A 14,053-nucleotide genomic window follows, 5' to 3' on the forward strand; every position below is an offset into this window, starting at 1 on the left:
TCCTCCTTCCCCCGTCCCCACCCCCACCGTCACGCCTGCCTCCCAGCTGCGTCCGCCGCTGTCCTGTCTGGCCGCCCCGGTGTCTGCTGCTCCGCCGCTCCGCGCTCTGTCCCGCTCCCAACCCCGGACCCCGAAGCCTCTGCCTCCTCGTTCACCGCCCCGGCTCCCGGACCCTCCCCGCTCCCCCTCCCTTCCACCCGGTGAATGCACCAGCGCCGCAAACATGACGGGCATCGCCGCCGCTTCTTTCTTCTCCAACTCCTGCAGGTTCGGGGGCTGCGGTCTCCAGTTCGAGTCTCTCGCCGAGCTCATCGTCCACATCGAGGACAACCACATCGGTGAGTCGGGCCGGAGGGGGGAGACGGAGCTAGGCGGCTAGCTGCGACCAGCTAGCGCACCGGCTAACTGGCTAAACGTAGACAGGCTTTTCATTCCGCTATTCCTGCCGCTCTCGGTCCACTGTCTCGGACTTTTATTAGTATGAAAAGTGACGGTTTTCTGCGAAATGCGGGGCCGACCGTGGTGTATTTTCCACACGACGTGACATTTACCTTTGCAGCGGTACCTCGGCTTGGAGGGCTGGAGGGCCGCGTAGGTCTCTAGGTGTTACTAGCATCCCGACCGGGCAGCGGCTCACAGCTAGCACTGCCGAGGAGCCGGAGGTGTTTCCATTTCCAGGCCTGATGCAGTGCAAGCTCCCGACGGAAGGCTGCCACTTTGGTCACCTCGTCGCTTCTCAACTCATCATGGGATGCTTTCCCTCTAATTTTAATTTGCTCTGTGGCAAGTTGTAGGAGACGCGAAGTGGCATAATTCGATTTTCTCCTGCAAAGCACAGGCTTCAACTTGTTGCACTGCTTATTAGGTTTTTCCTCTGACTTCAGACCCTCTGGCGACTGTAGCGTTTAAATGGACTCATTTGACACTAGTCTCTGAAAATAGTTGCAGGGTAAATCAACATGAGCACACACCGTGTTCACTGCAACTGAGGCATTTTTCCAGCTTATAGATTTCAGCAGCAGTGCAGATTTTCAGAATAAGAGAAAAATAAGTGTTTTGATTGCAGTGCATTGCACAAGTACAAGTGCAGTCATTATTTCTTAAATCAGATTATTAAAAATATATTAGTAGTGTTAATAATGTACGTTTCTAGTATGTTTTTTATATACCAAACACTTTTTTTTACCCTCACATTTACCTAAACACAAAATAACCCAGCAAATGAGATGATCTTTCTATGATTAATATATCTGTGACCCGCCGGAACACTGCGGCAAAATTGACATGGGCTAATCATCATTTGTGGCGTGCATCCATCCTGATGAGGCCTGCTCCAAAGAAGGGGGTGAGGGGGTAAAATGGATGCTCCATTGAGCCGGTCTCCATGGCAACTGGCAGTCTTCTGACAGGGTTGGGGGCAGTATATTGGCTGAGTTGTTGCACACCTGCTGTCTCGCGAACAAAAAAAAAGAAAAATGCGCTGCCAGCTGTGGCGAGGACACCCGGCGCGAGGTCACGTTACACGTGGACTGATGTGCAGATGTTTAAAAAAAAAAAAAAAAAGGGAAGAGAAAAAGGTTTGCTTGTAGGTGAGGAGAAAGTGGAGCAGGGTGTAGACTGGTTTTCCTGTTACCCATATGCTCAGTGGATGGCTTCCAAATAAAGCAAACAGGGGGAAAAATCCACATATTTCACAGATGATGTTTTTTGTCATGATATATCTCGACAACATTTCCCTAAAGGCACGAGTAGACAAACATAAACCGGAAATCTGCTAATCTAAATTCATTTGCGTTTCTTCAGTCATGCAGCCCAGCCGGCACAGACACTGATATATGCTCCATCTGCCACCTAGCTTGACCTTTGACCCCAGCCGTCAGCTGAGCAGAACTGCGGTTCACCAGTCGGATCTCTCGGGTTAATGAATTGCCCCCTCCGCTGGCCGTGTGCCACGGCTGGTCATCAGCGGCATCAAGATCACACATGGTCTAATCAATACGGCTTGCAGATCAGTTACCGCGGGGATTAGTGTTGACAGATGGAGGGGATTAAAGGTGAGATTGTGTGTGTGTGCGTGCATGGGCGGAAAGGGCTGAATTTGTAGCTTTGGGTCTGTAGTGGCGCGTTGGTGTGTGATCGATAAAATCAAACGATAAGCTAATTTGATCCTCCTAACTTCTCCTGGCTGAGACGTCAGATAAGCTGTTTGAGGCTTTGGAGATAGATCGGCTTGATTGTGGCCATTGCTGCAGTGCGCTCTCAGATTATGAAAAAGCACCCCGTAACCATAAATCAGCTAGGGTGACAAAAAGCTTGTTGTAAGATGTAAGTAGGTGTCAAAGTGAGTCAGTGAGGCTGAGGTCAGGCTGCAGAAATCAGACTCTGCTGCCCTCTTCTGGTAGGGTATCCTATGCGCTAGATGGCCAAGAAAAAAATCTTTTTTTCTTTCCTGTGGTTGCGCACCCCTTGTGTAACTCAGTTATCTCATTTCACATCCGACTTCTCTGCCGCAGCGCACAATAATTGTCAGCAAACAAACCAGATGAGCCTGTGATACGTTCCGTGAGAAAACTGGGTCATGTGTGGGTCTCCGGCGCTGACCTCATCCCAGAAGAAAGAGCAGCCGCGGCCTCCCAATGACATACCTGCCCCGTTTAGATCACATCTGAATGCGAGGGGAAGTGGATTAGGAGCGCAGTGTTTAGTGCTGTGTTTGGCTGTTGTCGAAAGCTTTGTGCGGCGGAGCCTAGGTAAGGCCTGAGGAATGCAATGATGTCAGGCCTCTTCACATGTGCACGGCAGCAGCACGCTGTGTTCTCACCTGCACAAGCACATACCTGCCTCTTACCTCAGCAAAAAAGCAGCGAGGGGGTAGGGGGAGGTGGAAGATAGGGATTAAAGATGGAGGAGGGACGTGAAAGACGTGGTTAAGAAAACGAAAACGTGGATGGTGGCTTAAGGAAATCCCAAACAAAACAACTTTGGTTGGATATTTACATAGATTGCCTTTTGTGTTTGGGTTTACACCTGGAATGCTCATAGTTTGGAGTCATTGAAGCAATGTGTGTAATAATAAAGGGCATTACTGTAGCACACTAATAAGTAATCTGCAGTAACTTGATGCAATGATGTAATCATTGAGGTATTTTTGAAAGTTTTTTTTTTGTTTATTAACAGATAGGAAATAGATTTTTTTTTGTTGAAGCCAGAAATGAACGTATTTTCAAAAGTGCAAAACATTCAGTTTTAGCCTCTCAAAGAGAGATATGAATACATGTAAAGCGACCTTTAGTATAGTTAGTCTCCAGTTGCCAGATTGTTTCCCATCCTACTTTCAGAGGTGTGACACGGGAAGTGGTGCGTGTTTGTGCGTGCGAGGGAGTGTGTTCGCCATACTTCCTAAATGACCTGTCAGGGTGTAGCAGAGCAATTACTCGGACTGGCATCCCAAACTGGAAACTGCAGACCCTCTCTTTTCATACAGGTCGGCGCACACACAGTCGCACACATTGCCTTTCGGAAGTCGCAGGGCCCGAGCGCCCCACCAAGCCCTGGGAAGTGTAATTATAGAGAAGTTTGCCTTTCCCCCCACCCATATCCCCCCCTCTGCTCCTGATCCTCCTCCCCCTCCTCCTCTCCTCCTCTCCCTCCATCCGGTTGCCTGCTGCTCTAGAAACACGTTAAAATGCTCTCTGTGGCTTAATTAGCGGGCTGCAAAACAAGCCATGCATTCTTGGCCTGGTTTCAGCAAATACACGCAGGCCTCTACACAATGGGAATGTACATGTGGACACATGCACGCAGGGTGTGTTCAGCAGGGGGCAGCAGCGCGCTGCTGGCCAGAGGTGGATGTCTGCGTTAGGGGAAGAGTGGAGGAGCTGTTGGTTGGATGCTGCTTTAATGGCAGGAATTATTTACAGATCCTTCTGACATGCACTGAAATTCCTACACAGACACACACATCTTGCTCAAAGTATTGCACCATGAATTCACTGAAAACAACACACACATACACACATATACATATATGTTGTTTTTCCATGTCCAGGTCTTCCTCCCGCTCCAGCAGCGTGTTAGCTTCCTGTCTTGCTAGGTGAGCGGAAGTCATAAAGCGGGCAAACATTAACTGCAGCTCTCCGGCTCTCTGCACCTGGCTCACTCCACTTCCATCGACACCCCTCCCCCCTCTCCTGCGCACACATGCACACACTTACCTCATCCACAACCCCTCAGCTCCTTGGACATCCCAACTTATTAACTCTGGCGCATTTTTGCCATTCAGGCAGATGCCAGACTGCTTTGAGCAGAATTAGCTTTTGCCGCTTCCTTTTACTTCCGAGTCCACTCGGTTTTTACGAACTCGACTGAGACTTTTACAGTATTGTAACAAGATGAGATTAGGGGATTTATCAGTGAGGAAACCGGTTTTGTAATCAAAGGGCAGGGAAACATGTCAGTCTTTTTGCCGCTGCCTGCTTTTCAGACTTTTCAGACGTAAATTGAGTACTTGTATACGGGCAAAACCGGGTACAAAAAAAAGTGTGTGGCACTGTGTTGCAGCGGTCGCTCTGGGAGCGGAACTGAGGCCTTTCTATAAAGAGCGTGTATGACCTCCTTGTGTCTGGTGATTTCCTTCCACATTCCACAGACATGCGGACTTAACCATGTTACTTGGTTAGGTGTACATTAGCGATTCTAAATTGGCGTCCCGTCCAGGGACTTCCTCTCGCTCAGTATCACCCAGGTTTGACTCCACTCTCCCCTGCAACGTCTCTGTATGAGCTGATGAATAATAAATGGAAATTATAAAACTGTGTTTATTAATGTCACGATTCCACTGATGTCCACACTCAAGCATTTAGTTCCACAGATGTCGTGGCCTGTAGATATCCTGAGGCAAACTCAGCCCTCACCCCTGTCAGATTTTCTCTTCTTTTCGCCGGGCTGGCTAGGAAGTTTTTAAAAGTTCAGACTCGATGCCGTTAGCGCTCACCATCCCTCACCGTCACGTGTCTGGTGACTCAGCCTCGTCATCGATGTAGGTCGAGCTGTGCGGGCGTACGTGTATTGGTGCGCGTGCGGAGAGCTCCGGCGTCTACGTTCGAGCAGCAGGTAGGATTATTAAGTCTCCGCTGTAAAAAGAACGTCAAAGACCACCTCTCGGGACCACCTAACGTGTTTGTGTGCTATCCTGCGTTTGCTCTCCCTCCTGCTACCTTTGTCTCGCGTCCTTTTCGGTTGCGTGTTTAGAAAGTCACTTGTGTAGGTTCGCAGCAGCTTTCTCCTGGGTTGTTTTCTTGTTTGCTGGTCTCCTTGGTGTTCTCCTCGCACTGTGGGAAGTCTGCATTCTTTTTTAATTATGAGGTGTGAAGCCTGAAAAACCAAAGGGCTAAGAAGGCCAATACACATACACACACACACACACACACACACACTTGGGATTAGTTGGCAAGAGCGTCCTGGTTGGTAATTGTTGCTCAGAGATGATCCAGTCCTCGGAGGTGAATTGAAATACATCTGCAAGTCATTAGATATGAAGCTGCAATTATGCCTACGCACGTGCACTCACACAGGCATAGATGCCGTGGCACAAACCCACCAGTTTTCTACTTTCTGAGTGTTCCCCCGTCGAACACTTGATGGCACTGGTAGTTCACAGATGCAACCCACCCGCAGTGTTTTCATGCACACTTGCTCCTGTTTTCCAGGGGGTGGGAGGCAGGACTTTGAAGTGAGCACCACTTCCCTCGGGCAGTGGAAGTTGCCTACTGTAGTGTTACTGACTTAGCAAGTCAACTGGAAAAAGCGCTTGTGTGTGAGTCTGGACTAATACACTGTGTACATTCATCACAGCCCCCTAAGTAGCTCCTCTGCTCTCGGACAAACTTCTCCTTTGCCACGTTCAGACGCCGCGCGATGATTAAGCGGCCGTGGGTCACTTCGGAGAAGGCATCGGCTGTAAATTAGAGAGGGGGTCGGCGCTGGAGTAATAACACTCCCCCCCTGTGAAAGTATCTGATATATATCTGCAGGTTGCCACACATTATGAAGTAATACACAGAACCCGCTGTGAGAAACATCCAGTAATCTATCAGCCTGTCTGCCTGGAAGAATACATGTATGAGTCAGCCACATACTGAACGTATTCACACAACATTTTCCCTCCACGAGGAGAGGTGATTAATCTCGGCGTCTCTTTCTCCCCTCAGACACAGATCCGCGGGTCCTGGAGAAGCAGGAGCAACAGCAGCCCACTTATCTGGCCCTAAGCTACATCAACAGGTACGCACAAATTCGCACACAAACGCAGGTATCGGAAAGCGTCCCGTCTACAGAGGGCAGCATTGTTCCACCGGTGAAAGCCTGTTGCATATGGTGCATGTGGTTTGCGAAGAGCATCTCACATGGCTGATGTCTTCCCATAGACACAGCAGTGACTCATCCACAGACCGGCACAGAAAAACCGCACAAGACAATCACTCATGACTCCCAGTAACGGCACAGCCAGAGGCGCCCACTCAGGATATGTGTGTTTTTTTGTGTGTGGTGAACCGACTTGTCACGTCCCACTTTATGTCCCGTTAAATCACTGCGAGACGCAACGTTGAGAGAGATAATGGTAAAATGGAAAAGAGGGAGCGAGGGTGGTTTTTCTGTGATAATTGTTGGAGTGGCGAGGTTGTAAATGTCAATTGTATTTACTGTACACGTTGAGGCTGACAGTTTAGTTTGTCTTATCACAACACTGAGGTCTTTGTCTGAGCCGCAGTCTGCTGAACACTCGTAATCAGATGAGATAAAACCTTGAGGGTTATACTATAGTATCAAATGACCCAGCCACCAGCCTATTTGCAATTAGGATGACATTCACCAATGCCAGCGGCTGATGATATGTCAAGTTTTGGTTCACTATTTCAAACATGGTGCCACTTATAATAATCACAATAATAATAATAATTAGTATTATTATAATACAATTTTCTATTGTAATTTTTAAATCCACATTAAAAAGTGTTTAACAAAGACAGAAAAAATCTGCTAGCTTAAACACAGGCATATAAAAGTTAATAAAAACAATAAAAAATGCACAAAAACAGTTGAAAATCAGAAAAGGATTTCACTTGTTGCATAAAATGAGAATGAAGCACAAGAGAACAGACTTTTTTTTACCCTCATCGTATGTTGAGTGGTCACTGCTCTGGCTTGAAAAGAGAAATACATAACCAGCCCCGTTCAGATGTTATCAGAATGTGTCTCTGGTAAAGTTTTGATTCATCATAAGCTGCGTTTCTACCAGCACATACATAAAAATAACTACGCATGCCATTGGATAATCTTACAACCACTCTGAGTCATTTTGTTGTGAACAAATTCAGCTCCTCCTCAGATGACGTGTGCGACTACTGTTACTCTTCTGTCCATCACCGCTCAATGCCCCCCCAAATTATTAGATTGGCCCTAATAGATCAACCTGTCACCACATAAAAATTGTGACTGAGGTCTGGCTTCCAGGATAAAAAAAAAACTTAAGTTACATTAAGTAGGGATTTATTAAAGTATAATTCCAACTAATCACAACTTTTATTTTATTGTGATCATTCAGACAAAGGAAATCTGAGATCTCTAGTGTTCACTAGAGCTAAAAATAAAAAGTCACACGAGTAAACAGTGGCTTGAACCAGTTTTCCACAAACCTATTGTAGCCATGACGATGGATGAAACTACAAATAAAAAAAAGAAAGTCATTGCGTGTTTTAAAACAATGTTTGGCATTTGATTATGTGAAAGTGTAATAACTTGTTCGACCTGCATTACCTCTGTTTAGTGTTCGCCAAGTTGACATCACCATGGTTGATGATGAAAGCTCTGTTGATAGAGAGAAACAATGTAATAACAAGAATAACAGGAGGAACAATTAATAGGTTTGAAGTAATTTGGGGAAGTGATATTACCACTGCACTATTATCACCTCTGTGAGAAACAACAACAACAACAACGTTATGTCGTGATGTGCCGCCAGGTTCATGACAGACGCAGCACGGCGGGAGCAGGAGACCATGAAGAAGAAGGCCACGCCCAAGCTGTCCCTGTCCATCACGGGCGGAGTGTCCAGGAACAGCACGGCCACGCCTCCCCGCCACACCAGCGGTAACCTGACGCCTCCCGTCACGCCTCCCATCACCCCCTCCTCCTCATTCCGCAGCAGCACGCCCACAGGTACGACAGGTGTGTGTGCGTGTGTGTGTTTGTGTTGAAATGTGTGTTTGAGGAGAGGAAAGATGGATTGCTTATACGTGTCGAGGGAATGGAGGTGTTGAAACGGACTAATGCAAATTAACACTACTAGCGGTGACAGGAGAAAAAAAAAAAAAAAGCTTACAGTTGTGATTGCGCCATCAGGAGCATATTCATCACATCCCGACAGCGCACTGGAGAGAAAATGACTAATGCAAATGGAATGCAGCTTATTTCGTACCTTTCCAATGACTCTGCACATCGACTTGACAACATAACTTCCAAATACCTGCCAGCAGAGCTCCAGTCGGGTCACCTCATGCTCGGCGGCGCGATAGAAACCGCTCATTTTTCACTCTTAGCCATAAGAAAGTTTTATGTTCGGACGATTTCACGCTAATAATTTCTCAGCCTTTTTTAGATGAAATGGGAAAACTTGCTGTCAGGAGTGGAAAGAGGAAAACGCTCAACCGCTATCTGCTGTGTGCGTGTGTGTGTCGTTTGTGTGCTGGCGTTGGTGGCTCCTGCAGTGAGCAGACCAGTCAACACTCTGCTAATTACATAGCAGCTGTCACGCTGTGTGTTCGCATGGGGGCCTTGTGTTGCACAGCCCAGAAGCAGATGTCCAATTCCAGCCCAAATGGTTCCAAACGTGGTGTTAGGTCTGGGCGTACACACCGGCACGGCTACACACACACACACACACACACACCGCACACACCCTCTTTCAACATGTGCCAGGGTGCCATCCATTTCCTCATGCTGAGGTGCAGCATTTCCTGTGAGGTGGTGGGGGGTCAGTGGGCCCTTATGTGTGTGTGTGTGTGTCTGAAGCATTCAGTAATGTGGTATGTAGATGTGTGTTTGTGCGTGCATGCAAGTGAGTGGAAAATGTTCTGCACTTAGCAAAGCACTTTTTTTCCAGGCTGAGCAATGGGGATCACTCCCACTTAATGATCTCTTTGTCAGTGCCAATCCCTGCGTTTTGACTCACAGGCGCACACACACACACACACACACGCACAGAAGCACAAACACATGCGCGCCGCTTCTGTTTCGTCTGCTTTCAGTGACACGTGGGCTGTTTATGTATCAAAGTTGGAGCATAATACCGAGAACAGTATTAATAAAGAGTCACATATCCCTAAGGCCTGACGACCTTTTTGTTTATGTCCCCCGTCCTTATTTCATCTGGGATGACAAGTGTTTTTTTTTTTTTTTTTGTTCTGCGTGACTCCATTGTGCCTTCAGGCAGCGAGTATGACGAGGAGGAGGTAGACTACGAGGAGTCGGACAGCGATGAGTCGTGGACCACAGAAAGCGCCATCAGCTCTGAGTCCATCCTCAGCTCCATGTGCATGAACGGAGGAGAGGAGAAGCCGTTCGCCTGCCCCGTCCCCGGCTGTAAGAAGAGATACAAGGTAAGGCTCAGACCGGGGAACGGGGAAGTCGGCGCGAGAGCCGCACAGCCGCAGCACATTTAGCGTCTGATTAAATCCACACTGGAGCTTTTGTTTGGGTATCACATGCCCGGGCGTAATATTTGAAGTAGCGCATTATAAATCCAGGCTGCTGTGACTGGAAGCGGTGATAAATGCATCATGTTATATTTGCTTTGGTTGAGTGTTATTACAGCTGGTAACAAAAATTCCCCTCGGCTCATTGTCTCAGCCCCTTAACTAATGGACAGTGTGGGAGCTGCACACTCAAATACCCTTTCAGACCAGAAGAGCATTGTGAGAAAGCCGCATTTGGTGTTAATCAGAACGGGCCCGTGAGGGTTTGATGAAGGACTGATCTTCTGTGTTTACTTGGACATAAATATACTATTCCACTTTTAATCAGGTTATCAGACTAGTCAGGGTAAAAATTACTCCTCTAACAGCCTCTATGGCAGAAGCTACCACTTTGTGTGTGGCAGTAAAAGCTCTTTTTTGGGTCATGCAAACACATCTATCTTATCATATTTTATGCCCACTGTTGTGTATCAGGACTGAAAATATGCAGCCATGCTAGTCTGCTCTTGTGTGGCAGCACGGTGCGTTGACAAAAAAAGGTAGTAGGTGAAATACAGTATTTACCGTGTTAGTTTAGCATTAGCCAACTAGCACCATAAACGTGACAAGGGAGCAACAAACCACTATAAAATAAACCTGAACAGAACATTTATTTAACACCAAAGACACATGTCCTGCCCCCTGCACTGTCAGCCAATCATCTGCTCTGTAATAGCTAGACAAGGAAACATATCAATGCAGTCATAATGTTGGACGGATGTGAGTGCACAGTTGACATTACCAACGGTTTTAACCGCATGGGATCAGGACCAGGTGGACTGAGACAGTATAGTACAGTCCATAATGGTAATTACTACTTGTAGAGTTTCTCAAAGATATTTAGCCGCTCATAAAGGTCCAGCTGACCTTGTTTCAGCATTTTGTGGCTACACTATGACCTGGATGAGCACGGGCTACTATTAAACTACGATTACGCAAAATTCACCGAAAAAAGTTTTATAGGTTTACTTTTTAAAGGTTTACTATCTTTGACCCGCGCCCCAGATAGATGAGTCCTTCTAGGTCATATTCTGGTTCAGACTGGTGAGGTTGAATGACAGGGTCTCTAGCAGCCATAGTCATAAATCCACCGTAAACATTAGCGCACCGTAATGCCAGCGATAGCTGCATCCTCTCCCTGAGAGAGGCTCATGGACAGACACAGCTCATTAGCATTTAAAGGTACAGACACATAAGCAGCCTGTTCTCAGTCGAGCTCACTAGAGCCACTTTTTGACTGTTTAAAATTCAGGACCAAGACTGAATTTGGGGAAATACACTTTGAAAACAGTGATGTTGGATGTTTGACACCTACATGATATTGTTGAAAAATGCGTAATGTGGGACCTTTAATACCCTGTATTAAATGTGTATTAATTCAATCTCAGTTATGTATAGAAGATGTAGAATAATGCTGCGATGTGAAGTTTTGTATTGGATACCAAACAGTTCTAACCCGTGTCCCCTCGTCTTCTTTATCTCTGCTCCTTCCGTCGCTCCGTCAGAATGTGAATGGTATCAAATACCACGCTAAGAACGGCCACCGCACACAGATTCGTGTGAGGAAACCCTTCAAGTGTCGCTGTGGCAAGAGCTACAAGACCTCGCAAGGCCTGAGACACCACACCATCAACTTCCACCCGCCCGTCTCCACCGAGATCCTGCGCAAGATTCAAGGCTAGGGCCCGAGGTCTTGCCACTCAACTACCCCAAACGTAGCCCTGTCCCGACTTTCCCCACTCATCCCACACACTAAAGGATCAAGTGCATGCTTTAAGTTCTCTTACATATATATATATATATATATTTTTGTCATCTTTTTGTTTATGTTGTTATTTTTTTTTCTATCCACGTTTATATCACTCGTATTTTTGGAAGAAAAAAAAAATCTTTGTAGTATTTTTGTTGTTGTACATTTGCACATTCGTATATGCTATCACATTATTATTATTATTTTTTTTTCTATTGTTTGACTTACATAAGGTGCTAACTGTAAAAACAAACAACAGAAAGAAAAGACAAAAAACAAACGAAAGAAGACAGGAGAAAGAAGGAGACGCGAAACAAGAAGCGCAACCAAGCCCGGCCTTTTTATTTTTATTTTTAATTTTTTTAAACCCCCGCCCGTCGTCGAGCGGGGACGAAGTCGACGTCTCGTGCTGATGTGAGCTCAGCAGATGTTACACTCCTTTTTCCGTTAGCTGAGCTTAGATCTGTGCCTTCACGGTCACTTCTGGGGCTTTGACCGCAAGAGTTAAGTTATACTTACAATAGATATATTGTTAAATAAAACAATAGACAGATATGTATGTGTACATAAAAAAATATAAAAGTATTCATAAGCATATACATAAATAGTTACACTTTATTTTCGAGCTTTATTTTATATATTTTTGTCAGTGTTTTAGAGCTAGTGATTCTTTCTATGTATTACGTGTTCCTTTCATTCCTTCTTTGCTGAGACGGCCAGTTTAGTTACTTCTCTCACAAATCCTATAGATTAGGAGCCGACACTCCTTTCGGTTTGCTCTCAGAAGCAAGCGCGGTGTTTTACTGTTGATCAGGAAGAGAACCTGTCAGAACACGGCCCGGGCCAATTATCCGCATCTTTCGCCCCCGTAGAAGGCCATCCACATCTCCAGCGTCTCCCTCATCCAGAGTGCCAGAGCTGCGTCCCACAGGCTTAGCCGCGAGAGCCGGTTAAGCATCATGCTGTATTCTAGTTGCCAAGATCTTTGCTGTTTGTTTTGTTGTTCCATGATCGTTGCCAACAGCTCTCCACTGCCAAACATTGACCATACCATGTGCCTGAAGAGGGAGGGGGGAGGGGAGGGGTAAGGGGAGGGAAGTGGGGGTTGGGGAGAGAGTCATAATCACCCCGGAGGTCGCCAAATGTGTGGCAATGAATTTGATGTTCATGGCGCCTAAAAAAAAAAAAAAGAAAATGGAAAGAAACATGTGGATGTACATCATCAGAATGTTTTTGCTTTCTGTGTCGTGTGAAAGGAGAGGGTGGACGTGAGAGGGGTCACCATCTACAACGCGTCGTTCGCGTGTGTTGTAGACAACAGCATTCCAGTCCATTGTGTGCGTGTGCGTGTGCGTGCGCGTGTTTTCTGCAGTATCCAAGTCATCAGCCTAGAGAGTATTACTGTATTGTGTCGTTTCTGCGCCAGGCTGCCGGTTCAACTCCTGTGGAGCAGGACGCTTTGCTGGCCGGCAGCGCTCGTTGGCGTCGCCTAGTGTTGCGGTGGGCCAACTCGTTTGCCCCCTGACTGGGATTTCATCATTTGTTACAAGAGCGGAGCGGCTCAGCAGCAGCAGCAGCAGCAGCAGCAGCAGCGCCGCCGCTCGCCAGGACGCATTTTGTTCATGACATCATTCTCGTGTGTGCTCGTCGTACGCAGCGTTCGTGCAAGCTCGAGACGCGAGCTTTGTTCTCTTTTGTTTATTTGATGGGTACAGTGACCTCTGACGTGCGCACAACCTCCCGTCCTCCAGTTTCGCTGTTGCCAGAGGAACCGCGGGGTCAACATGGCTTAAAGACTTTTTTCTTTGATACCACATTTACATGTTTTTACAAGGCAGATAAGAGTAATTGCAGTACTCCATTGCCCTCAGCTTGCGTGCCGCTACAAAACCAAGCACAAACACTACTTCTGAGACCCCCATGTGGGTCCTGAAGCATCTGTAAAATGTTGGTACCAGCCTCAGAGTACATCTGTGGAGCTGCTACCCTGAAAGTTACCCTGAGATAATGGTCGGAGCTGCCTCTTAGCGGAGGGATGGACCAAGAGTGGAGCTGTCAAACACTCGTAAAAAAAAAAACCCATCCTCGCTTCACTGACATCACCATGGCGATAGTTGGAGCCCTTCACGGGGGCCTATCACAGTATTACACATGTGGGAGAGGAGGAGCGGAGGCTGTGTGCACAAGGAGGGGACGAGGAAGGGATTTCAATATACCGTGTACAGTGAATGTATTGTAACGTGCGTCTGTTGTCAAGTGCATTTAAATTATATTTTCGTATGTAACGTGGAGACCGACGTTTCCTTTTTTTGTAACGGGGGTACAACAGGAGCAGAGTGACTTGTAAATGATGTCAAGCTGTCTTTCTATACAAAAGAGAAGCTGCTTAAATGTAAACAGGAAATGACTGAAAAAAAAAAACAGCAAAATAAAGTGAAAAGCTCTGTAGCTCAGACTCGTGGTGGTGGTTTCTTTCTTCCCCCCTTCAAATCAAAAACACAGCGGCGCGTTT

General features: G+C 46.7%; 1 protein-coding gene across 1 annotated transcript; it reads left to right on the top strand.

The window, feature by feature from the left end:
• The first annotated feature begins 13 nt into the window (after positions 1-13).
• jazf1a (JAZF zinc finger 1a) lies at positions 14-13,994 on the top strand. Its single transcript, XM_047605394.1, has 5 exons — positions 14-338; positions 6,210-6,282; positions 8,021-8,217; positions 9,487-9,656; positions 11,297-13,994. The coding sequence occupies exons 1-5, from the start codon at positions 224-226 to the stop codon at positions 11,471-11,473; spliced, it is 732 nt and encodes a 243-aa protein (XP_047461350.1). The 5' UTR covers positions 14-223; the 3' UTR covers positions 11,474-13,994.
• Positions 13,995-14,053: the final 59 nt, after the last annotated feature.

The sequence above is a fragment of the Mugil cephalus genome, chromosome 14 (genome assembly GCF_022458985.1).
Source record: "Mugil cephalus isolate CIBA_MC_2020 chromosome 14, CIBA_Mcephalus_1.1, whole genome shotgun sequence".
NCBI classification, from domain to species: Eukaryota; Metazoa; Chordata; class Actinopteri; order Mugiliformes; family Mugilidae; genus Mugil; species Mugil cephalus.

Excerpts from the sequence above, each read along its gene's own strand:
- jazf1a (XM_047605394.1), top strand. The coding sequence starts at position 224 with ATGACGGGCATCGCCGCCGCTTCTTTCTTCTCCAACTCCTGCAGGTTC. Across the intron at positions 339-6,209 it reads CATCGAGGACAACCACATCG|ACACAGATCCGCGGGTCCTG; the intron begins GTGAGTCGGGCC and ends TTCTCCCCTCAG. Across the intron at positions 8,218-9,486 it reads CCGCAGCAGCACGCCCACAG|GCAGCGAGTATGACGAGGAG; the intron begins GTACGACAGGTG and ends TTGTGCCTTCAG.